This window comes from Macrotis lagotis, chromosome 2 (genome assembly GCF_037893015.1).
Source record: "Macrotis lagotis isolate mMagLag1 chromosome 2, bilby.v1.9.chrom.fasta, whole genome shotgun sequence".
NCBI lineage: Eukaryota > Metazoa > Chordata > Mammalia > Peramelemorphia > Peramelidae > Macrotis > Macrotis lagotis.
Window position 1 is genome coordinate 341,861,301 of NC_133659.1, and position 27,267 is coordinate 341,888,567.

Here is a 27,267-nt window from a genome sequence, read left to right on the forward strand (position 1 = left end):
ATTTGCACCACCTGGCCATACCTACAATTATTACTATGTTTTTATTTTAATTTTTTTCTCTCCCCTTTACTTTATTGCTCAAGCAAGTCTGTATTCATGGGGGGAAGGGGGTATTTCATTTACTCTTAAACAAGAATATTTTATTAATGTAAAAAAATTTGTATAAAATGAGAATAAAAAAATAAAATTTAAAAAATAAATAAAAAGAAAAAAAAATGCCAGGTCTAATGACATCACCTGAAAGGTCCCCACCAGGAGACAGATATCTTTGTCTGCATCACCCCAGGAAACATAAGCACATAAAAAGGACTCAGGACTGTGGAGCCCCCTCTGCTTCAGTAGTGTCAGTGGGAAAAGGGAGGAAAAAAAAGGGACAGAGAGCACTGAGATTATATTGGGCTAAAATAATCCACAAACATTAATTAAACTGTTGATGCTCTCAACATAAAATCTTTCTTCATTGACCTAGAAAATAACAAACTATTTAGGAGAACTAAACTAAGTCTTTATCAAAAAGCTAATCTACAGATGGTACAAAGCTCAGAGGAACTACTCATAGATACTCACAGCTCACAGACAAAGTCAGAATCCCAGAAGATCCTGTCAGGCTGGCATAATAGAATAAAACTACCAAATAAAAGCTAATGTCAATAAATATAAAATCCTACATTTGTATTCCAAAATTCAACTTTGGAACTAGACTGGGGCAAGAGAGGGAACACTTGGTAGGAGTCAGGTGGGAAAAGTGACAGTCCAAAAATAATTGTAAATAAAAAGGATGGAGCATCCAGGAGAGAAATGTGAACTTCCCTCTGCTCTGACCCTCGTTCTTCCAACTCTCTGAAGCAAAAAAGGAACCCCCCCCCCCCAGCCCAATTCTTCTTCAAAAAATGAGGGAAACATCATTCCAAAGGAGGGAAGAGACAGTCTTTGAGTAAGGAGGAGAAAGTACCTCTGATTCATCCTGACTGGGAGACCTTGGGCAAACAACTTCAGATCCAAAGTCAAAGATGACTCTTACATAAAAGTCACTGAAAGGCTTACAAACTTCCACTCCAGAAATTTTCCCAAATTCCCCCACATCCCATGGGCTGATAAGATGGCTTTGGGACTGAATACCTATGAGGACTCCTGCTCCCACCTCCATGAAATAGCTTAGCCATATGAAATGTAAGTCCAACAGTTCCTTTCCCCAAGCCTGAAGGAATCTGTTTACTGGGACCAAAGGTCATTGAATGCCAAACACTTCAGTTAGCTCACCTAATTAGAGATAATGAGATCCAAGTCCCAAGAGTCCCCAAAGCCCAGCTGCCCAAAGCTTTAGTCCATAGCTGGAGTTTAAACTACACCTATAGCATCACCATGAGGGTAGTGATCACCTGGGTGACATTAGGAAAGCAGAAGAGAAAGGGAAAGAGAGCAAGGGGAAATAAGCAATAGAACAAGCAAATGGCTCAAATTTGGTGGGTTGGGAGGCATCTTTTTCATCCACAAGGCAGGATCAGCTACTCATCATGCCCAACTCAGCTCAAATATGAGGTCTACCCTGACCTCTGACCCTTTTACCATTGTTGTTAGCAACCCAACCCCCAACAAAAATCCACTCATGGGTTGTTCCCCACTAAGACTCTTGGGGAATCTTGTGTGGCCTTGGGCAAGTCACTTAACCCCATTTGCCTTGCAAAAAAAAACGCTTAAAAAAAAGACTCTTGGGGAAAGGAGATCTCTGGTCCAGAGCAGCCACTTCAAAAAGACATACTGACCATTTCTTAGTAAAATAATGAACCCAGTCTCTTGGGTTGCAAGTTTTTTAGAGGCAGAACTATCTAGATTTTCTTTATCTCTGGGTCATTCTCCAACCACCCACCCCCCAAACACAGGTCATCCAACACTGTGTAAACCCAGTGTTTTGGGACTTGAAGTAAGAACCTTCATTTCCTAAACTCTATCCCCTAAAACACCAGTTCTTAGTCCTCGCTGAGACCTCTGGTTCTCTCACCTCTTCCTCAGACCATTCATCATCTCTGCTGTCTTCATTTTCTCCTCTCTCTAGCCTTAATCCAAGAATGAACCATTTCAGTCCATCCTTTCTTCTATATTTCCTCTTCCCTCATCCTTTCTCCATCCTTTTGCTAAATCTCCACCCCAGAACTCACTCATGGAACCCTTATCTGCCTCCTCATTCCCTACTCACAAGCTACTTAAGAACAAGGAATGTTCACAATTGTTATCCAATCTCATTGCAACAAAGCAGTCCTATTAGTCTTCCCTAATTAATTTCCTAGCTCACTCCCCAGAGAAGCTGTTCTACACTTTCTTTCTCTCCTTAAACCTACCTTCTCCTCCACCTCTCATCTCTTTCTCAAATGAAGATCACCACTTACTTTTTTTTTGGGGGGGGGGGATGAGAACATTTGATAAGGATTCTCTTCTCCCGTTCTTTTCATTCTAAAATCCCTTGATATCACCAAAGAGTCTTGACAAGAGTTCTGTCAAGGAAGTACATCTAAGCAAGAAAGGGAGAACTCATGTCCTGGAAGCCCTCTTTAAATGGAGGCTTTGGGAGGAATTCTTTGTTCTCCAATTCTCCAATCGGCAAAGCAGAAGATACAGTCTAAATAATATATCCAGCCTAGATCCCAGATCACCAAGAGCCTAATGGGTATTTCAAGTTGGATGCCCCAAAGAGAGATATCTTAAATTCAACATAACTGAACTCATTAACCCCATAACCCTTCCCTTCTAACTCTACGTGTCCATTTCCCCAGCATCTCTAGTTCATAATGATAGCATTTTCCTTCATTCCTCTCTAACCCTTAAACCACAATCAGTTACCTATCACCCATTTCTATCTTCTCAACATCTCTCAGACTGGACTCCTCCCCACTCCCAGACCACCACCCCCCTTAGTTCTGGCCCCTTCACCTCTCACCGAGATTAACTGGACCATTACAATCCAAGCTATCACCTGCTGATCAAGTCATTTTCCTGCAGAGTACATCTGACAATGTGACAGCCCAAATTTATTCCATTTCGCATCACTTTGTTTCAGATGCTCCAACCCCAGCCTCAGAGAGAAGCAGCTCAAACATCACCTTTCCACATGAAGCCCTCACACCTGCTACTATGCTTCCCCCAAACCATTCATTACTTTGTATGTATTTGTCATTAGTCACTTGATATTAAAGTCACATGTGTTGACATATTTATGACCCAAGGACAAACACACTCATAATTCTATATACTTTGTCTTCCCCATTCAAATGTCACTTCTTGCACGCAAAGAATGTTCCCTTCTTTCTATCAGAACCCCCAGTCCCTAGCACATGATAGGTTCTTCATAAATGCTTGCTGACTGATTGATTCACATAGTTTGTAAAAATAGTGCAAATGCACTTGATGATGGAAATTCAACTCATTAAAGATACACAAAGAACAAAAAATTTCTTAATTCTTATATGTATGTTAATTGACAAAGTGGAAAGGTTAGGTCCTTCAATTCCAAATTCCATTTTCTCCTTTCCCATGAATCCAATCCAAGGGAAATTAAAACAATCCATCAAATGGAATATTTATTCTCTACCTCAAAAGAAGTCAACCTACTCACTTTCAGCTTTTGTTAACTGGAAAACAAATGAAATTCTCCCATCCACCCTTCCCTGAATATAGGCTTTTCTTTAAAAAAATAAAAGCAGCAACAAAAAAGACATTTTCTTCATTCTCCAAATACCTTTTTAAGACAAAGCATCTAGTCAACCTCCAGCAAATTCAAAACCAAGGAGTGAAAAGACTTTAATTGCCAATAACAACATATTTGAAGGTTCAAAGATTTTTAAATGCATTCAATCAGTATCAAATAATGGCTTCCTGAAAAATAAAATGGACCTAATGTAGTTGCTAAGGCTAGAGAGTTCATTTATTTTCCATTTTTCTATTAAAACCCTTTCTGGCTTCAGCAAACAAGTGCCACACTCATTATTCTGCCTTTCCCACATGACAATCTACATGTCTAATGTTTCCATTTTGATTTGGGCTATATTTGTTTTTGGCTTTTGCCTTCTAGATCCATGCCCAAAAGTAGTATCAAGAAGGTGAAATAACTAATCCTGATGCCTCCTAGCCTAGGGTTTGAGCATGTTCTCTCAGTTATTCCAACTCAGGAAGATTGGGGCTCACTGGTCCCAACTGTGGAAACCCCTGGACAGAGTGCAATCAAAGCCCAGTCAACTAGCTCCAGGACACACCTCTCTCCTCATCATTCTATTCCCCGAGTTGAGTTTTCTCTTCCTTCAGAGTTCTTAGACTAACACCTGTAGAAGGTTTCTGGCCTGTCATCAATCCCTTCTTCTGTGGCCCCCATGACTCATACTCTATTTTACCACCAGTTCCCATGGCCCAACATCTGTCCAGAAGTGGTTGATGTACCTTTCAGTGAAGTCTCTATCCTACCTGACCACCAATTCCTAATCTTCATAAAGAAATTAATTTGTCCTCATCTACAATTCAGAAACAAAGTTATCTTTGACAATTCATTTTTCCTGCTAATTCATTCACCCTTAAGGAAAAATTTCTTAAGTAATTAAATTGATTTTTTATCTCTATTTAGGACATGCATGCACTTAGAACAGCAAAGTAATAAATAGCATATTTTCTCAGCAAGGATACCTTAGGGAAGCTGGCAATCTAAGGGTTATGGCAGAAAAAGACTGCTTTAGATAAGTCTTGCTGGACTCCAAAGCCCAACTCATATCATCCTTCTTACTAATTGACATATGCTGTATATATAATATTCTAAAGGATTTCTTGGTAAATTTCTGTATCCAAAAAAACTGTTAAATATTTATGGACCTTAAATCCTTCTTGCAAACTATTCAATTTTCATTATTAAAGGGAAAATAAAAATGCAAGACATTTATAATGCATCCAACTAACCCAGAGAATGTGCCTCAAAAAGCTATCTTTAATTACCCATTGCACAAGTCACCAGAATTTCTGAAAAGGGACCAAAAGCAGCATAAGAATCTCCCTCACTTTGGGTCAGACAGTACTGTCATGTTCATCTTCCTCTAAAAAGCACAAAGGCATTTTTTTTATTTTGTTCCAAGATTTTATTTATTTTGAATTTTACAATTTTACAATTTTTCCCCTATTCCTGCTTCCCTCCCCCGACCCTCCACAGAAGGCAGTCTGTTCGTCTTTATATTGTTTCCATGGTATACATTGATCTAAGTTGAATGTGATGAGAGAGAAATCATATCCTTAAGGAAGAATAAAGTTTAAGAGATAGCAAAATTACATAATAAGACAACATTTTTTTAAAATTAAAGGTAATAATCTTTGGTCCACAAAGGTATTTTTAAGGGAGAAGTGAATAATTCATAAAACTAAGTTTCCCAAAACACATAAAGTAGAAGATAGCATGACTACTTTGGGAGGCAGCTAGAAGTGGCTTGAATGGAATGTTAAATAATGAAAAAAGAAAGAAGAGGAAAAGATGGAATTATGACTCTTGGAGATGGGAGGGAATGACAGAGAAGAGAATTTTCAAGTCATTATAAAGAAAACACCCACATATGAGGAGCATCCAAAAAATATAATATGTCCCCACAGCTCCATGTCTTCTTCTTAGAGGCAGGGATACTGGGGTAGAACTGCACACCACATACCAAGCCACATATGATTGGACTTGATTGAGTATTGCTGACCTGAGGGGTTTTCCCCCCCTCTCCTTTTTCTTCTTTGTGATAAAGAAGTTCTTCTTGGACCCAAGACATTGTGGGTTATTATAAAAACAAAAGCAATCAATGATTTGATCTGATTGTATTTTTAAAAGAATGGGCCTTTCCTTACTGGAGATCTAGCAGCAGGGACTGGATGCCCCATCTAAAGGGATGCTCTAAATTAAAAAAATGTAGAAATCCTGGTTCCAATCTGAGTGAAATCAGACCAGGTCTATGGTTCTTCAAATACTTGAGATTCCTCGATATCTCCACCACTCAGAAATGTACTCAGAGAAAGAAAAGAGATATAGATGATACATGATATGAACTTCAACCATCTGGTCCTCGAGATCTCTCCAATGAAAAATTCAAGGTCTTTGGTACTTTTGCACAGCTCCTTGTTCCTAGATACTCTCCCCTTTATCCTGTTCTCTTCCTACCTACCTGACTGCTCCTTTTCAGCCTCCTTTGGGGGATCACCATCTATGTATACACTCTCTGAAAGGGTATCCTCTAAGGCTCTCTGCTGGTCAGTTGGTCTCTCTCTCTCTCTCTCTCTCTCTCTCTCTCTCTCTCTCTCTCTGCGCTTTTTGGCCCAAGTCTATCTAATCTGGCAATCTCAGTAGTTCCCATACATCCAATTCTAATCTTTTCACAGATTTATCAAAACGAATACTGCAGGTTCTAAACTCCCAGTGGCTGCTGGATGTTGCCTGGACAATCTGTGGAATATAAGCTCAAGTATTTTTAAAAAAAAGGAGACAATCATTGTGGAAGACGACGTGGCAAGGCTGGTGTACGGATGGTCTCTAAAGGGTTCCAACTGGCCTGTTTCACCTGAGATTCTGAAAGAAAAGTGACTGTTCTCCATTCCCTTTATCCAGCAATCTAATACCAGACACAAGAAGTAAAGACAAAAAACATGAGGTCCAATATGTACTAAAATGTTCATAAAAGCACTCTTAATGGTGACCATGAATGAGAAGCAAAGCAGGTGCCCAACAACTGGGGAATTAATTTTATTTTATTTTATTTTATTTTTAGGTTTTTGTAAGGCAAATGGGGTTAAGTGGCTTGCCCATAGCCACACAACTAGGAAATTATTATGTCTGAAGCCGGATTTGAACCCAGGTACTCCTGACTCCAGGGCTGGTGCTTTATTCACTCCGCCACCTAGCCACCCTGGGAATGAATTTTAAAAAACAAAACATGATTTAGGGAAGTTATGGAATTCTCTTTTATTGAGGGATTTTTAATCATTGGGTTTTTTAAGCAAATAATTGTGTAAAATAATTAATTTCCTTTGGTTCTTCTTTGTGGGAAATTCTCTTTTATTAGGTTTTGTAAAATACTGGCAATTTTTTTTTTTTTGCAAGGCAATGGGTTTAAGAGGCTTGCCCAAGGCCACACAGCTAGGAAATTATTATGTCTGAGGCCGGATTTGAACTTAGTTACTCCTGACTCCAGGGCCAGTGCTCTATCCACTGCGCCACCTAGCTGCCCACAATTGGTTTTCCTGATAAAAAACACATTAATTAGGTTTTACCAATTTTTCTACTCATTCTTCAAGGACTGTAATATTATCTCATTCCAAAAATACAAATATGTACACATATACATACTATTATTTCATTTATAATGATACTTTTAAGAATAATGTATTTTTCCTGTTTCATTCTCTTTATCCTATTTTTATTATTTTTTGTCTGAGATCATGTTTTTTTAGTTTACCTGAAGTATAATAACTTCTGATCTAATCCTTAATTTTAACTTTGTGTGACTTTTTGTTCCAAGTATCCTGTAACCTCTTCCATTTCACAAATAAATTCCTCCCATTCACATTCACAGTTATGATTGTTAATTGTGTATTTCCCTTCATTAGATTTTCTTCCTATCTTTGCTTGCCTCATTGTCTTGGACATCTGCTACCTACTCCTGCTTTCTACTTTATTGTGTCTAGGTGCTAAGAACGCTGACCAGTTGGAGGATCCTCTTCGATCATGCTGGGTAGGGTAAGCTGATCTTCAGTGCTTTTGAAACTTCTCCATTCAGAGTATCATGAAATTCTGTCCCCTACTCATGTCCTATATTTCTGGGTCAGGACCTTAAAAAAAAAGTCTCCAACCACTTTAAAGCTCCCCATCAGAGGAGTTCATGCTTCATACCCTCCAGTAATAGGGAACTGTAGGCTTCAAGTTCCTATAGCATCTCCATTTAGAGTGCTAACAGTTTCACAGTTAGTGGACCTGCTCTTGCCCTGGCTTGTATGGCAGGACCCTTTTGTCATTACCTGTTCTCTTAGCCTAGATGAAGAAGTTTATAGTTTTTCTGGATTTTCTGATCATTGCTCAATCTGGTGCCCTTTTGAAAATCTGAGCTGGATTCCACAATCTTTCACCCACCACTGTGAGCAGAAGTCCAGTTCCCTGAGATCTGTCACAGTCATCATTTCCAGCTTTCGGTCTTTACTCCTAAACAAGTGGCCCAGGCTTTAGGGAAATTCCAAATCCCTTCTAGTCCTAACCCAACCTTCCCCCGCCCCATGGAATTTTTCTCAGCCTCATTTGCAAACACCCTCACCATTCTTCTGGGTGTGTGTGTGTGTGTGTGTGTGTGTGTGTGTATGTATAATGTCTGATCTCATATGTTTTACGTGCAGGGTCTTCATTTTGCCAAACAAATAAGGTCTGGCAGTGAGGAAAAAAAATAATCTTTGAATAGATAAATAGCTACTTCTTTTAAGGCTACAATGCTACTTTCCTCTAGATTCACTGAAAGACAGGGTCAGACACAGAGAGACAGAGAGTTTGTATGAATTTTTCTGACAAAACCGGATAAACACTGACAAAAATCTCACTCAAAACTTCTCTTTTACCAACTTCATGAACTCTCCCTCACCTTTTCAACTCCAAATGGAAAAATCATCCCTGTTTGTATCACAAAGCACTCATTTACTTTGCCCTAGTTTTAACTTTTTTCCCCCTGTTTCTACAGTGTTATCTTTTTTTTAATTGATTTTTTTTATTTTCAGTTGGTTTCTTTCTGATTACTGTTTCAGACAGGGAAATTACCATTTCTAAATTAATCTGTTTCTAAAATGTGGTCAAGAGTAAGCTCTTGGGGTGGCTGGGTGGTTCAATGGATAGAGCACTGGCCCTAGAGTCAGGAGGACCTGAGTTCAAATCCAGCCTCAGACACTTAATAATTGCCTAGCTGTGTGGTCTTGGGCAAGCCACTTAACCCCATTGCCTTCCAAAAAAAAAAAACCTAAAAAAAAAAAAAGAGTAAGCTCTTACCAGAAGGGTTTTGTCTAGAATTGCCTGGGGTAAAGCAATAAAATCCTAGAAATAAGAATGAGCAGACTGCCTTATTCTGTTCCAAACTTCACCTAAATCCAAATTACCCGACAGAGAAAAAAAATCTCTGACAAGTAGTCACTCGGTCTCTCTGTGAAGTCATCTAGTGATGGGAATGTTCTACTCCCAAGGCAATTTTTGGATAGCTCCATTTGTTATGAAATTTCTCCCTCTTTCTATTGAGTTCCAATCTCTCTTCTGAACTTCCCCCTGTTGTTCAGACTTAGAGATAAGCCTAGTAGCAACCAGTTCAACAGCTCACCACAACAGAGAAAGCACAGGTTGGCAAAGTGATTTCAGAATAAGTCAAACCCGTTCAACCTTCCACACTCCCTGTTCTGCCTCTTTTTCATCAGCTTCAGTCATAGCAGGTGAATTATATTAACACTGTTCCCAGCTCTCAGACTCCAGCTCCCCTTTTGGCTTCAAGCTCACTCTGGAGAAAATCTGGAGTCCAGCTGCAGATGCTTTGTTTTGTTTTTAAATCTGGCTGCTTGCGGGCCATTCATTTTGATCAAGTCTCTAAAGCTCTGCTAGACTATTCCTCTTAGAAATGCTCTCCAAGAAGGATGCAAAGAATCACAGGAACTGATGCCGAGCAAAGGGAGCAGAACCAAGAGAACATTACACACATTACCAACAAGATGGTGAGTTGCTCAACTTTGGATAGATGCAGCTTCTCTCGGCAGTTCAGAGAGCTAGGAAATGGGGAAACAACGTGGCACAGTGGATAGAGCACCAGCACTGGAGTCTGACCTCAGACACTTAATACTCATTTAGCTGTGTGATCCTGGGCAAGTCACTAAACCCCATTGCCTTGCAAAAATAAAAATTAAAAAAAAAAAAGACAGGGGAGGACCAGAGAACTAGGACAACCCTGAGAGACCTATTACAGACAATGCCATCCACATCCAGATGAAGAGAAAAACAAAAAAGCAAACTACCGACTCTAAATGAACACTGTTCATTTTTCAAAAATTCCTCTTCTGTTTTTCCTTCCTATCCCATGATTTTCTTTCTTTTCCCTTAGTCCTAATTCCTCATACCAAAAACAACTAATATGTAAACATGTTAAACACAAATGGATATGGACAATGTTCACTAGACTCTTTGCCACTAGGGTGGGAAGTGGAAGGAAACCATGTAACTTCTAAATATGCATGTGGACGATGGTTGAAAAACTTTCATGATATATATAACTGGAAAAAGAAAAGTTCTTCAAGTCTATATCATTCAGACTGCTTTCTTCAGGGGGAGAGGGAGAAAAATATATAACTCAAAACCTTGCAAAAAAAAAAAGATTGGTTAAAAACTACCACTGTATATAGTTGGAAAAACAAATAAAATTTTAGAACTTAAATAAATGATTTGTTGGATTAAAAAAAGAAAGAAACTATACTTTTTCTGACTAAGGTTAACATCAGAGCATGTGAAATGAACTCATTATTTACTAAGTTTTTAATAAAATTTGTGGTAGGTTGACCAAAAAAAGAAAGAAAGATTAACTGAGTGTTTTGTTAGCTGTTCAAAGCTCTGCTAGTGACTTTTCAGAGAGAGCAAGTTTGTTTTAGCTTCTAACTTTATTGAATTTTTATGGAAAGGCATTAAGAGAACAGCTAGAAATCTCCTGCTTAATAGTCATTGGTGGTTCTCCACAGAATCAGCCACCACCCGGTCCTGATTACAAGGGCCAGAGGCAGATCATGTGAGCCAATAGAAGAGGACGGGGAGGGACCTGGCAGACAAAGGTGGCCATTCTGGTAGACAACAAGGTTCTGAACAAAAATGCTCATTCGAGCTTCTCACCGATTTATTGCACTCCCCATCAGAACTACTGTAGGGGCGGCTAGGTGGCACAGCGGATAGAGCACTGGCCCTGGAGTCAGGAAGACCTGAGTTCAAATCCGAGCTCAGACACTTAATTACCCAGCTATGAGACCAAGGGCAAACCACTTAACTCCATTGCCTTTCAAAATAAACAAACTAAAAAACAAAAACAACAAAAACAAAACAAAAAAAAGAACTACAGGAGATGACTAAGGCTCCTTATCTGTTCGCAAGGCCTTTATTCTGGGGAAGAGGATGGACCCCAAGGACAATACAAATCAAGATGTTTGTTTATAAAGAAAAGACTTCAAATTACCATGAGTACAGAGTGAAAACCTAGCCCTAGGATTAGAGGTGAGAAAATCAAGTTTCTTTACAGGGTCTGCCTAAGGAAGAAGGATTGCTTTGGTGAATGACCTCAAGCTACGGTTTCCACTCACAAAAGCCCAGTCAGTGAGAGGGCAACTAACCTGGAGATAGAGGGAGAAACAGTTCAAATCTGTGGACTTGTGGACTGGGCTTCTGTTTCCTCTGTTAATTCCTACAGAAATGAGATTAACTCTTCTCCAGGTCTGAACTATGATCTAAGAAAAAACACCCAGTTTCCTTTCCAAGGATGCTGTACTGTTCACACTCTGGAATCACCAAATCTCAGAAAAACTAAACCAACAAACAATCCCAAAGGGCAGAAGAAAGACATGGCAGTCAGAGGAGGGTCAGACTTGACTGTTTACATTCAGATCTATCTGATACTCCCAGACCCCACAATTTACAGTTTTAGTGTCTCACTCCTGCACTTATCCCAGCCCAAGCCCTATCACAGGGCACCCAAAGATGCATCACCTGTGAAGCATCTGGCCTCCCAGCCTGGGACAGCCATTCTTGGCCCTGGCCATCACTTGACAGCCACCCATGAGGCTGAACCAGACAGGCTTGTACCATTTGGGCACCATCATGAGATATTTCCCACAACCATGAAGACTGACCTCAAGGGAAGCTGGACAGGCACACATCTTCCCCAGCCCCCTCGAGACCCCCATGAGAGCTCCTTAACAACTCCCAGAGAACACAGATACTCTCTCACCACCTCACCAGGTCCTGGTTCCTGGGCAAGGCAGTTCCAGTCACCAGCCCCTCTGTTCATCATCACCTTTCCCATGGACCTGTTAACAGTCTCCTCACTGGTTTCCCTGCCTCTTGAACAATGCTTCCCCAGGTAGCCAAAGTGTGCCACCAAAAGCACAACTCTTATTCCACCATGACCTGGCTATGGTTCCTCAGGGCCCTCACTCTCCAGATGGCATTTAGACCCTCCTGGGTTTCTCCTGCCCTCTCGGCCTTTACCCATATCACTCCTCTCTCACTCTTCCTCAGTTCTGACCGTCATCTCTCACCTTGTGGAATCTTCACAGCTTCTCATACCGAGACAGTCTTTATGGCTCCTCTCAGAAGAGGTGGTGTCCTCTCCCATATAAAGACTGCTGACCCTGCCATTTTTCACAAGTTTCTATACATGTGGAAGATCTCCCAAAAGAAAGGAAGCTCACTGAGGGCAAGGACTGTTGGATAATCCATCAAAGGTCCTACTTAATACAGGCTTGATAAACCTGTTGAAGTGGTCAAATTTGGGGGCTGCATCAGCTTTCACATTCCAGTTCTCCTTGAGGAGAGGATTCATCTCAGTCACTGTCTTAGGTACTTAATAAAACATAGTCCCTAGATGCTAAAGAAAAATGAAATGCTGGTGAAGATGAGGAATAAAGGTGAATCCAGACATGCCAGCATTGTCTAAGGAAGAGCCTAGTCACCCATTGCACATATGATCATTGGATGCTATCTTTCTAAGTCCAAGTGCACAAAATGTCCAATGAAAAACTTTTCCTATTTCACAAACATGCAGAATGCTTTTATGGACATCAGAATCTTATCTGTCACTACAACAGAAAAAGAGAACAATGAGAACATCTTCTCAGTCACATAGAAAATGAATGAAAAGCAAACAAGGACAGTTGCAACAAAAGCTTTAGGAAAGTCTCATTTATCAAGCTGATCACCCTGGAGCTTTTTCTCTCCTGCCCTGTCATTCAAACTTTAATTTACAGTCGATAATGAGAGGCCCAGCTGAAATCCAAAAGAGTGAATATCAGTTCTCAGCTGGAACTGTCCTTGGTCCCCACAATCCCTTGTATTGGCTCTCCTCCTTCAGCATACTAAGGATAACTCCACCAGCCCCCTCTTCATGAACCAAAGGCCAAAATATTCCCAGGAAAAATCTCCATTTCAAAACACCACCTGATCAACATAAACAATATAAGAGTACAAAAAAATATTTCTTCAGTGTTACAGGCCAGAGATAGGGCCTGTGATATCCATTTTTAAAAGTAACTTCTTATAAAAAAAACAAACAAACAAAACTACACCTAAGTTGGTATCAAGTCTGTGGCTGAGGTTAAACATCACATGGGGTTCCCTCCAAAGTACAATCAAGTCAGACACCCCATGAAAGACATTAGCCACTTGCCCTGAAGAACTGGTCAAAATGGTTTCTGCATTTTCATAGCCCAAAATCCACCAAGAAAATGACTCTGCTTCTCATAACCTCACTGGCTCAACTGGATTCCGTCTCACTTCTCCATTCCACAATCATGGTGGTCCTCATCAACAAGATTCTGGTCCTGTCACTTTAGAAAGTTAAGCTCATTAGGACTGTCTCAAGGGCCCTATCATTCCTTCTGCAGCCAAATGCTTCAAGAAAGCACAGAACTAAGGGGTTGGAAGAGATTGTCGACATCCTCCCACCTGCCACACAAGCCAGGAAGCCTCTTCTGATGCCCTAAATAGATTTATCTCATGCCTCTCTGAGCAGTGCCAGGGACCGGCAACTTACTGCCTTCCAGAGGCCCTCACTCCACTCCTCAAGAAGCACCTGCTGACAGGGAGGTAAGCTCTGCCTGCAGTAACTCTCCTCCACTGGCACTAGCTGAGGCAGCTCTCTGGAATTCCCAACTCAAACCCCCTTCACAAAGGAGACAGCATCTTTTCAATAAGTTCTCTAGACAGCTTAGCTCTTCCAACCACGCATCAAGGACCACCCCACACACTTTCAAGCACTTCTTCAACTGGGCCACCCTTTTGGCCTTTAGAGTGGGGGACTGCACAATGAATATCCATTGCTATGTGCTATGGGCACAACCCAGGACTACTGCCACCTGAATACTCCTCGGTGGCCCAAGATAGCAGATGAGGCTGTCCCATCTCAAAGCTGACCAACTTTCCTGTGAAGTTTAGAATATCAAATCTATAAAATTCAATTCCTCAAATGAGAAACAACACAGTCTCTTACTTTACCTTTCCTGTTCAGTGCAACTGCCCTACAAGAATCAGGGAGATGATAATTCCTAAAAGCTAAGCCTGCTTCCTGCACTCTGTCTGTGTCTCTAGTTCTCAGTACTTGATGTAGGGCCAGACCCACAGCAAGCCCTCAAGGAGCCCTTGTGGACAGACTAATTATCTGCTTAGCCCACCTTCTGAAAGGGTCAAGAAAGTATCAGATGCAGCCTCTCTCTGGTCCAAGGGACCCATGACAGTAGACTGGATCTTCTTCCCTCTGCTCTCCATCTAAATATTCTCAGCCATTTTCCTACTTTTTCCAATCACAGATTTCCAGGTTAGGCATGTACCATCTCAAGATTCAAGAGCCCTCCCTTGTGCTTTGTATCAAATGAGGATCTTAGTTTGAAAGATGGCAGGAAGATCATGTGGTACCTGGGTCCATCATTCCTCCCCTTTTTGAGAGAAGAAACTAAGAGTTAGGGAAACTGCCCATAATTAGATACTGCTTAAGTAGTAAATTGCAAAGTCAGAATATGAACCCTATATCTCTTCTGAGAACTGGGGAAAAAAATCAGAGGGGATGTCAAGGGCTGGAAGAGACCTTAGAACAAAGAAAATCAGAACCGGGAAGGTCCTGAGAACAGGGAATGTCAAGGCTGGGAGTGGTCTCAGAACAGGAAAGGTCAGAGCTGGGAGGGGGTCTTAAATATAAGGTCTTCTATTACTGTATTCCACCATTTGACCCATTCTACCAACTTTTGGTGATACCTATGGCATCACAGTCATTGTCATATGTGAAAACTGAAATTTCATTTTATTAACTACTCTCTGGGCATTGGTATGTCCACATCTTAAGCCATGGAAGTGATTCCAAGCCTCCTTCCCAGTTAATTTCTCCAGCGAATGCTGGGTCCAGTCTGGATTTAAGGCATCCTCTCTCTCCCCTAACAAGGCAAAGGATGAAGAACTCCTGGTGTGGTTCCCAAGACTCTGAGGAACCACGTCATTCTGTGTCCTAGTGCAATGCCTTTACTTCTTGCCCTCATTCTAGTGCCTGCTCCTATCCACAAGATTGCGTTCTCTTCAATGATGATGCCTATTGTCCCACATTTATTTCACTTTTCTTTTTCGCCTAATTTTTTTTTTTTTGGTTTTTGCAAGGCAATGGGGGTTAAGGAACTTGCCCAAGGTCACACAACTAGGCAATTATTAAGTGTCTGAAGCTGAATTTGAACTCAAGTCCTCCTGACTTCAGGGCTGATGCTCTATCCACTGCACCACCTAGCTGCCCCTCTCCTAAATTCTTATCACAGTTAGTGCCAGTAAGGCCTGAAAAAATCTATTACACCAATGTTGCTTCCCAAATGTCACAAGGTTTCCAGATCAGAGCTCCAGGGGTCATGGAGGCTCCCATCAAGCCCATAGTCCATCTTTAATATCTACTTTCCCCATTCACCATGACAGGTCTACTGGTTGCATTATCTGGAAGTCCTTACCAACTAAGACTACCAAGCTCTTCTTCCTACAGTTGGTAAAAGAATTCTTAGGACCTAAATTAATTTGAATCTTTTGCTGAATGACACTTTGGAGATAAAATGAGAAAACCTAAGAAAATGAGTTAATAATGAACCAAGTCATAGATTGACTCAAATATCCACTTCCTTGAGAGCAATCCAAAGTCAAACTAATTTCCTGCCCTTTGTAGTCTGATGTCCAGCTGGATGAAAAATGAGATTCAGAGAAAAGCCAAAGGAAGAATAACAAAATGACATTTACAAGAGTTCTCTTTGACTTTGCTCTTTTCCCAATGAGGCAGGACTGAGTCTGTGGCATAACCAAGGTCACCCCCAGTGAAGAGTCAGATCCAGGTCTTCTCAGTCCAATGCCTCATGACTACCTTGATCAGCTACAGGTGTCTTATTCTCTATATTGAGAAGTCAGCTATCCAAAATACCACCTTTCTTGTAAATTCTGAATAGATGAAGATTACTGGAGAGAGAGCCAGAATGAAACTATGTAAGGCAAAACAATGAAGTTAGAAAAATATAAGAAGACAAACAAGTCCTATCCCAGTCAATTTGGACAAATGAAAAAAGTGAACAGGACAATGAAAGATGGAATTTACTTTAATAGCTATCATTCATGTATGAGAATATGTGACTCTGCTGCATTCCTGAAAGCCAAGGTCAAAATTGAAAAGCCATCCATCCTACTAAATGAGTCAACTAGTCGAGAGAGCAATGTGTTATAAAGGCTTTACAAAATGCTATCTATATATATTTCACTTGGTTTTGAATAATGCAATCCACACGCAGAGGGGACAAGAAGCTATTTAAGGCAAATCGGAAAACTCATTTTGTAGAACATCCATTTTATCGTCCCAATTTTTTTTCTACTAGACAATTAGTAAGACAATCATGTTCTCCTGGTCCCATCTTGCTGCTATCCAGGCAATGCATTAATGACCACTTGGGTCCTGGAATGGAAGTTGGTGGTAAAGTAGTTAAGACCAACTTATTTACCACATTAATTAAATGGTCTATTTAACATGGAATATCAATTCTCTAATCACATCTCAGTTGAATTTCTTATTTCAATTAACAACTCCAAAGTCTACCAACAGAGATCCTACTGTTCGAGGATCATTAAGAACATTTTCATTATCTGTCAAATGAGAGAGCGAGCTGCAGAATCGCCAGTGCTCTCAGGAGTAGCCTCTACCCTACTTAAGGAATGATTAGGGACAAAGCAGCAGTGGCTCTCATTAGTTGCCTAGCAATGGAAAGCCCTCCTCCAGAGGAAGCAAGGAGTAGAAACAAAGTAAGAGGTGGTGAGGGGAAGAGGATTTCAGCCACTCAAGGGTAATCTGTCCTCTATTAAATGTAATCAATCTAGCTTATGACAAGAATGACAATGGACGCCACACAGAAATTAAATTGGCAAAACATACAAGTGCAAAACTAAACCTGCCTCCCCAGCTCCAGGGAGGAATTTCCATGGAAAAGCATCAGCAAGAGGCAGAGGTTGGGGTGGATCAGTTCAAGTGTTCAAGGGCCAGACTTAGGTGCTGAGGCCTCCATGTCCCTCCATGGCTTCCTCCTCTCAGCCCAGACTTAGGTTAAGCCAAAGCCTGCATCCGGGCTGGGAAAGTTACCATCCTGACCTGAAGCTCAAGGCCCAGAGGCCCCCATGACAGCCCAAGGTCACACAGGTGACATGAGCACATTTGGAGGGGCCAAGAGGAAATCAGAGTTCCCATTCAATAGATTGTGCTGCCTCACAGAAGATGGAACATTACCGATAAGGTCTTAGCGCACACACAAATTTGTGTTCTCTGAGCCAAAGGACTCAAAGAAATGTCCTGTCTTGAATATATTTTTTAGAAATCTATGTGAACGCATTAACAACAACATTGCAAGAGGACCAACTCTGATGAAGGCAGCTCCTCTCAGCAGTTCAGTTAATAAGGACAATCCTGAGAGACCTGCTAAGGACAGTGCCGTCCACATCCAGAGAATAAGACCAGGGAGTCTGGATGCAGAGCAAAGCACACTATGTCAGTTTTTTAAAACTGTTTTGTTTTTCCTTTCTTTCTCATGATTTTTTTCTTCCCCCTTAGTTCTAATTCCTCTTTCACAACATGACTAATATGTAAATATGTTAAAAAACTTTATCTAGACTTTTCACCACCATGGGAAGGAAGGGAGGGTGGTAGAAAATGTGAAACTCATAAATTTGCAAATGGAGGAAAATTTTAAAAACTACCATATAAATAAAATACAATTCCAATTAAAAAAAAAAGAAAAGAAATCTGTTTGAATGTCCTCTAGTTCCTAAATCTCATCTATTTGAAATAAAAAATAAAAAAAAAACTCAGTTCCTGGCTCACTGCTCTAAGAAATTACCCCATAAGCTGTCTGTTCATTGAGGAGTCAAAGGAAGAAATAGTCATAAAAATTCATTTCATATTTGTGTCTATAACAACCAAAAAACACTTGTCGGTTCAGAAAGGCTGAAAACTAGAAAACACTCCAAGCCATCAAACGTCACACTGGAGGCCTCGTCAGGCTTTCCTTATGACACAGACTCACCTATGTGTTCACAAATAAAGACCACGAAGAAGGGGGTGACCAGGTCGTTGATTCCCTGTACGTAGCCACTGGCAGGGTGACGGATGGCCCAGATAAACAAGATTCTTTCAAAAATCTGAAACAGAATAAACAGACCAAGAGGAAAAATGAGGAATGTGCACAAGTGGACCCTGGAAATAAATCTGACTCAACAGTGTATCAATACTAATTCCAATTAGTTAGATGCAGATATGCAAGTGTGAGTAATTATCCATTGCTCTTAATCAAGCACATAAAAATCCCCAGTCTTTCCTTTGTTCCCCAATAGAGGGCAGGCTCTGTTGGAAGCCTTTGCCACGCTTGGGGCATTTGAAGGGCTGTGGACAAAGCCCAAATGTGAGTCAGAAGACCACGGGCAGACCCAGCCCTCTAGTCACTGTTGGTCTTTATTCAGGTTTGTTTACCCATAATTTTTCTCTTGGTTAAAAAAAAAGGATGAAAAATCTTGGCCTGTCCACATGTGCCCCCTGGCTGTTAGGAGGCTCCCACGTGAGAATATACAAAAAGTCCATGGCACCCCATGACTCTCCATTTGAGTGTCCACCATCAGCATCATCAGGGGATGCGGCTGGCTGCTATGCCAATGGCCAGCAGGCATGGCCCTGCTGGGCAGACAAGTCCACCTAGGACCAGGAAGGAGAGCCATGCTTTCTACTTTGGTCTTCACCAACCACAAGGTGAGTCAAATGTCCCAGGAGTTACAAGGGCTTGAATCAGCTCCAACAACTCTCCCATTTTCCAGCCCTGATTAGGCTGGGAGCTTAACTAAGTAATATTGAGGTCATGAGGCTATTCAGGAAGTGAAAGGAAAGGAAACGAAACACACGGCCACACATCCCACATTTCCTCACTGGAGAACCAAAGACCCTAAAGGACCCAGCTGCAGTTAGAGGAAAAAAAAATGAAAGCCCAGCAGGGTCCATTGTAGGAAGCACTCCCTCTTCTGAAGTCTTTCTCCTGGTACAATCAGATCATTGTATCTGCCACACACTGCATCCATCTTCAAATGAAACAAGCTTTCTATACCACGCGTGGACAACAAGGGGATGATCAGGGCATGCAAACAGTTTTCTTTTTAAGAGTCTTCTTCAGAGAAGCACATCCAGGGAAGACATCAGAACTATCATGTGGCGCATTCCCACAGTCCTCTACGAGGCTTCCCTCACCACAGTCAAGCTAAGAGAATCATTCCCCAGGGGTTGGGGGTGGAAGGAGCCAACAAAAGGAGCCAGCAAAGCCTCAGCTGCCCATGACGGGGTCTGAGTCCTTCAGACGGGCAAAGCTCTATCCTCCCAAGGTCCATCAGAGGCAGGCAGGACCCAGAGGACCAAAGCTTCTCCTGAAGGACTGGGTGCCCAGGGGAGCAGGAAGAGGACAAACAAAACCAGGATGAGGAACCGGGGCTTCTACTCTTAGGAAGAAAACAAGGGTTTGGTAATGACCTGGGCCTCCTGAAACTCTATCCCAAAGATGGAAGCCAAGAGGGCAGGTCAAGAGTCCTCCACAGACTCACACTCAGCCTGATGAGCCCAGAAGAAGGGCCTCCTCAGCCCCCACACCTGTGAGAAGCAGCAGATCAGAAAGGGACCAGATGGAGAAGAGGCAGAGCATGACAATCAGGGACAAGAGCAGAGTCCTCAAGAACCCACTAGAGCGAGGTCCTGGTCAGAGCTTCAAAGAAGCTCACCTCTGGCACTTGAAAACGCAGAAAAGTGAGGAAGGCCCAGAGTCCCCCAGATCTTGTCTGGCCGCAGGTAAGACTAAGCTCACAGGAACCCCTGGCTCTATGCTTACCCCACTGTGGGCTGGAGCTACCAAAACACAAGTTGCTGCCACTTGGATGGCTGCCAAGTGGCCAGAGGGGTCCAGCAGTGAGGGGCTAGAACAAGGTTCCCTGCAAGAGGGAGGAGAGACTTGGGTGGAGCCTTGAAGGAAGCCAGAGGAAGAAGCAAGGGGGCAGAGCCCTCCAGGCATGGGGCACAGCCAGGACAAAGGCCTGGAGGTAGGAGAGGACAATGGCAGAATGTGTGGAGGGGAGGCAGGTCTAAGAAGGTGACCTCAGTGGGCAGGAGCACCACCTTGTATGGTGAGAGGTGAGCCAGGAGGGGAGGGGAGAAAGGACTGGGTAAGACAATTATCATCTTGTTAGATCCTCATAACTACCCTGGGAGGGAGGGGTTATGATTATCCCTGTTTACAGATGGGGAAACTGAGGCAGGCAGAAGTGAAGTGACTGGCTGAGGGTCACCTAGGCTGTAAAGTGAAGTCAGGCCAGAACTCTGCCCACTGAGCCACCCAGCTGCCTTGGGATGACAGCAAGGCTGGGAGCTTTAGGAACTGGGAAGATGGTGGGGCCCCAGACATAAGATGGAAAGCCCAGGCTGGACACAGCCACCTGGGAATCATCAGCAGAGTGCCCAGGAAGAAAAGGAGACCCTAATGTCAAAAGCCACCAAGGAATCAAGCAGGGACAAGAACCAAGACCTGAAGATCACACAGGAAGAAAGTAAGGCTCCCAGAAGTGCCACCAAAGGCTGGAGGAATCAAGGTTCTAGATCACCAGCTGCCCAGAATGTTCCTTTAAGGGGACCCTGGGCAGGAAGCTCCCTTGACTCCTGAAGGTCTACTGCCCACCAAGCAGAGAAGGGAAGAATGCAAGGGAAAAGACATTTCCAGAAAGGGTCAGAAGTGGCCAAGACAGGACATGGCTTGCTGGGCACAGTGCCCAGAGACACTGTCTTTCACCTGGTAGCCTCTGGAGCCTGAAGGAGCACATCCCAACCTTGTCTCCAGTCCCAATTAACTCCTCTACTGGGAAAAGTGATTTCTAGACTCCCACTTTGGGGAGGAAGGAGCAGATGCCCAAAGTTTCCCTTCTCTGCCCTGTGTACCCCTGACTTAGAGGCTGCCAGGGGCCCTGCCCTGCCCCCCCCAAGTTGTGCATGAGGTTACCTACCAAATCTGTAAAAATCAAGGCAGTGATCTCTAGTTAGCCAACAGGGTCCCTTCCAGTCCCAGACATCTCTGGGCACTAAGTCCCAGGGAGGCTCCAGAAGATTCAAAGAAAGGGCCTGACTCCTCTCCCTTCCCCACATTGGGCAAAAGAACAGATGGTCTCATCACCTCCAGTCTAATAGGCATTTGGCACTTTCCACAGACTCTGGCTCAAAACCACCAAGATGTCCCAGAATCAGAACTTGGCCCATTCAGAATCTTGGGACAATTGGAATCTAAGCAGATTTAGGGAGACAGCATCAGAAATGGACTTGGGTGATAATTAGATTCAGCTCTTCATCTCCAAGAAGAGGACAGGTCCAACTCACACCCAGCAGCTGAAGGCAATGGGGACCACGAGCTGCTCTAGATGTTAAGGTGCTGAAAGGCAAAACTCAGATGCCTCCTCTCTCCATGAAGATGTTCTGACTTTGCTTCCACCAAACTCCAAAAAAGACTCCCTTCCTTCTCAAGTTACAAAGTCTTATATAACTGAAAAAGGGACTAAAAAGGACAACAAATTCTTACCTATTGCCAGACAAACTAGGTCAGTTACAGAAGTGTTTAAAAGTAATAAAATTCCATTTCTTTTTAAAACAAATTCCATAATTTAAATTTTAAAATGTATACATCTTAATAAAGTCACCAATTCTGATCAAGATAAAAGCAACCTTCATCTCCTAATGGAGAGGTAGTGGACACAAGATGGAAAATGGGACACATTCGTGGATATGAGCAATATGTTTAGTTGTCCATGTAGATTTATTACAAAGGCTTTTTTTTCCTTTTTTCTCCCTCCTAATAGGGAGAAAGTAGGAAAGAGAGAAAATAAAAGTTTATTTTAAAAAGCAAAATTTTAAAAAATACATTAAAAAATTCCAATTTTTTTCTGTTATTTCATATTGACTTTTTTAAATTAATTTTTATTAAAGATATTATTTGAGTTTTACAATTTTCCCCCATCTTACTTCCCTCCCCCCACCCCCCCACAGAAAGCACTCTGTCAGTCTTTACTTTGTTTCCATGCTGTACCTTGATCCAAATTGGGTGTGATGAGAGAGAAATCATATCCTTAGAGAAGAGACAAGAAGTCTAAGAGGTAACAAGACCAGACAATAAGATATCTGTTTCTTTTCTAGATCAGGTAGGGCTAAGCCACCTTCTTTTGCACTTTTTTTTCATTAAGCTCCTGGTCATATTGACTTTCAAACAATTAAACCAAACAACTAGTTCCCTGGAAAAATAGAAAATAGGATGAATACAAGAGTCTTAAGGAAAAAGAAAAGATCTATATGCAGCATCCGATATCCAAGTCTGTTGGTGGGTCATGGGTAAATCCCCCCAAGGCCTTCTGGTTCCCTCTCAATAACTGCTATGTTTTGCAACTAGACAGGAGCCCAAGATGAGGAGGAAGAGGACGATGAGAAGAGCTCAGTTATCCCCCAGAACACTCAAGCAATAGACAGAGGAGAATATGTAGGAGAAACAGCGGGAGGGGCTCACAGGGCCTGGGCTTGGACTCCAAGGCCTTGAGCAAATGCCTTCCCTGTGAAATAGGTTTCACATCACCTCCTCTAGTAGAACTGAAGTCCTCTGAGGACAGAACCGAGTTCCGATCTTCCTTGGAGACCCAGCACTGAGCCAAGCATACAGCAGCTGCTCAATCAATGCTTGCCGACTGATCAGATTTCAGATTCTTCTGCTGTAAAGTGGAAGGGAAGAGGGCAGTGGCGGCTGGAGGAGAAGACCTCCCGGGTTCCTCCCAGGTCCAAATCTTGTGATTGATGATTTCCTCTTGAAGATTACCCAGGAGGGAATGAACCCTGATTGCAAAGTATGATCTGAGTGAGATGTTTTATTTAATGAACACATCCATGTGGTCCAAGCCCTGCTCCTGAGGACCAACTCTTCAGCCACTTTCCCAGAACTTCCTGCCTTCCTGGGCAGAAACTGAGTCTGAACATCTTGGGGGGAGGGAGGAGAGAAGAAGAGCTGGTTCGCCCAAAGGGGTCCAAGCCAAGTCATCAGGGCCCCATCACCGGCGAGCTCCCTGGGATGAGGGTCACAGGGATATAGATGCTCACCACACAGGGGAGATTTAAGGGACTCTCCCTTTCTTCCTCCAGGTTCTCAGCACCCACTCCTCTGAAGGTATGCTGTACCAGCAGGTCACTGCTCGGAAAATTGTGAAGGAAAGAGTAAAAGATCGATTGTAGTCCTTGGAAATGAAATCAAAACCCTGGCTAGGGATATGAAATGTTTTCTGTCATAAAGCAAATTGGTGTGCATATGTGCGGGCACACTCTCACTCTCTCTCTCTCTCTCTCACACACACACACTCTCACATTCAATCACAATCTTTATTAAGGTATACACTTTTAATATCTTTCCTTCCACTTCTCCTATCATCCAATTAAAAAATAAAAATGAAACCTGGATAGCAAAGAAGCATTATATTGCAAAACACATTTCCACCCTGGCTGTATCCACAATATATCTCTCCTTCATTTTAATTCCATTGCCCTTCCTTCAGGAAGTGGGTGAGGAGCACACTTCACTTCATTGAAATTGTGGTTGCACTGATCCACTTTCTCAACTCCTTCTAAGTTTTATTTCTTGAACCTGTTGCTAAATTGTTCTCCTGGTTCCAGGCCCTTGGCATCAATTCTTAGAGGACTTTTTTTGGCACAATAATATCCCACTCCATTTATTCACCATTCCCCAGGAGGTGGGGGCTACCCCAGAAGACCTTCCTCCTCCTGTGATGTCTAAAGACCCAGAGTTAAGAGTAGCATCACATGGTCAAAAGACACAGCCTGGTTAGAGTTTAGTAAGTAACTGTGAAAGCAAACAGCTGCATTAGAATATCTACTTGACCCTTCTGTCAATCCTGCCAAGCTGAAGGGTAGGAGATGGAACCTCAGAGTGACTTTGTTTTAAATTTCTCAACTTATTGGTGAGTGGAAGGACTTTTCCTTTACTATGGTTATTAGTAGTTTGGGTTTCTTCCTCCAGAAACTACCTATTCCTAACTTTTTTGCCCACAAAAGAGCACTTATTCTAATGAATTTGAGTCAGATTATTACGTATCTCAGAAATGAAACTTTTATCAGAAAATCTTGCCACATATGCCTTTTGCCATTCCCTGTCTGTCTTCTAATTTTACCTACATCAGACATACACGAGGAAGCGTTCTTATGTTTCACATCATCCACATTGTCCCCTTCCCTCCTAGGATACTCTCAAGTCACGAACTCTTCCTTGACCACGGATCTGAAGGCTTCCCTTTGACTTAGACAATGTCTATTCACGAGGAGTTTGCTGGAGTGACAGCTGGGGCCCGGGATCTGGAGTTGGGCGGTCAGGGGGGATGCTCCCAAGGCTAGACAACATGTTCATTTGTCTCTGTGTGCTGTGGGTGTCCAATCTGTTTGTTCCACCACTCAGCCTCTCTGGAGCAGAATGCCATTATTTTGGTGATCACTGTGGAACAGAAAGCTCTGAGACCTGGCACCCAACTTCCCTACCCCACCCTAATTCTCCTAGACTGTTTCTCAGAGTTTGCATGAATCTCATTCACCATCTTTATTCTAAAACTAGAGAGATGAAAACTCACCATACATTTTCATGTGATGTAAAGCACTGAGAAAGGACTTACTCAAAACCTCAAGGCAAGTGGGTGCTGGGTTCAAGGATTCCTTGTCTCCAAGGGCAAGTAATCATTACTCATTTGTTTGTTATTCACTTGGAGACCCCCAATACCACACAAAACCAGTCCCCTTCCTTCCTACTCCTCCCCCTTTATGTAGCCTCTGGGGGTCTTCTACAGGGCTTCCCAGATCTAAGGCTCTTAAACACTCCTCAACTTTTTGGAACCTCTACACACTGTGGATAATAGATGATCATGAGGCCCTTGAGCCCTTCCCAGTCTGACCAGAGCCTCCTCTGCTTAAGGAGCCACCTTCAGAAACTTCTCCTCAACCCAAACTTCCTGATCGGCAAAACAAAAACAATGTCCGAGTAAGCAGGTCCAGCACATTTCCCTGAAGCTGCTCCAGCTCCAAGGAGGCAGGGTGGCAGGTAAGGGAACCCCAGCAACATGCTTCTGTTCTTGGCCACTTCCAGGATTTGACCTTCCTCCTCCCCTCCCACCCCAAAGTCAGCTGGAATCTGTGCCAAATTCGAATCCAATGAAATGACTTCCACTCATCACTAAGATATTATCATCACGGGGGCAGCTAGGTGGCGCAGTGAATAGAGCACTGGCTCTGTAGTCAGGAGTCCCTGGTTCAAATGCGACCTTGGACACTTAATAATGACCTAGCTGTGTGACCTGGGACAAGTCACTTAACTCTTATTGTCTCACATTCAGGGCCATCTCCAGTCATCCTGATCCATATATGGCCACTAGACCCAAATGGTTCTGGAGGAGAAAGTGAGATTAGCACAGACCTCTCAATCAAATCCAATTCATGTGCTTATCATGGCATCACCTCCCTGATGTCAGGTTCTTCTTTGAAAATGAAGGACAAACATGCAAAGATCAGTCAGGTGCTTCCAGCATCTGGAACCGTCTATCAACCCCTTTTCAAGCATGCCCTGCTTGACAATTAGAGGATCTGTCCTTTCAGTGGTGCCAACTTCTGACCTCCACTATTTGTCCAAGATCATTTTTCTCTCTTCCTGCCCCCTCTTTCCCTCTATAAAGGAGGGCATATCAGATACCTCTTGGCACTGTGCCAGCACAGTGTCCAATAAAATGCCAACTTGCCTGGGAGAGAGAGCCTGTCTCATGAATTCCCTCTCAGACCAGCGCCAATCCCAATATGATGGTGGTGTGAACTCAAATTCCCTTCTTCCTGGGTCCAGCCTCAGCTGCATCTGTTCTCCCTGCTCTCCCCACCCACACTCTCCTGTTTCTGCTGCCAATCTATTGAACACTCATTTGTGTACAAGGGCTTTCTCCTGTGAGAACTGACTGTAAGCACTTGGAGGGCAGAGACTCTCTCTTATTCAGCCCCTAAAGCTCTCTATAAAGAAGGAGCTTAATAGGTGAATGTCATACTGAATGATGATCAAATTGTATAATGTCCATGTGACTTACAAATATTAATGCGAGCCAAAAATCCAACTAATCCAAAAGAGCTCTTCAGTTCTTTGAGCTGCCTGCTTTTCATGGTGGAAATACTCTCTTCACTGACCCTGCTTTGGGAATCAAACCACCAGGGAACAAGTGCCGAGAACCGCTTTGTCAGCTGGCTGAGCCTAGGAAGCGGGTAGATCAGAGGATCTCTTGGGTCCTTACTAATGGTGATAGACTACGACTGTGTGGGCAACAATATCCAGCTCCCAGTGGTCAAGCAGGCAGGGATGGAATGCCCTGAGGCCTCCAGATTCATGACCAGAGCTTTTCAAGCCCAATAAGAGAAGGCAGCAATTGACCCCCCACAGCCCCAGGCTTGCAGCACCTAGAATCAGTTCCTAGTCACTGAGAGGCAGCAGACCTTGGACCAAAGGACAACTTTGCTGTGAGGAATGTAGGGCCTTTGGCTTCCACAGAATGTACGAAGAGATTGTTAGTTTAAAAATATAGAAATACATTACAAAGACTGGGGTCTTCCTGTGATCCTGCCTATGGGTAGTTATATGAAAATAAGGCAAAAGAATCGACCCTAACCTGATCAGACCTGACACTGGATCAGACCTGCTCTGTCTGGTCCTGAGGTGATCTAGGAGCCTTGTCCTTTGAAAGTGCCCCCGCTCAAAGAAGTTCACACCTATTACTGGTCACTCCCCTGTGCTCATTAATATAATGACCAGGGCAGGGAAAACAATATTAAAGAGGGGTGTAGGGGTGAGTGTATTGATTAGAAAGTAATCCTGACCAATGGCTGGCACAAAAGAGAG

At 42.7% G+C, this 27,267-nt stretch overlaps 1 protein-coding gene across 2 annotated transcripts in view; it reads right to left on the reverse strand.

The window, feature by feature from the left end:
• The window catches only part of TBC1D22A (TBC1 domain family member 22A), a 357,164-nt gene that overhangs the window by 223,171 nt on the left and 106,726 nt on the right, over positions 1-27,267 (reverse strand). For both annotated transcript variants that reach the window (XM_074227261.1, XM_074227262.1), the window contains exon 8: positions 18,328-18,442. In XM_074227261.1, coding sequence (XP_074083362.1) covers positions 18,328-18,442 — 115 coding nt within the window. The remainder of the gene's footprint in view (positions 1-18,327; positions 18,443-27,267) is intronic.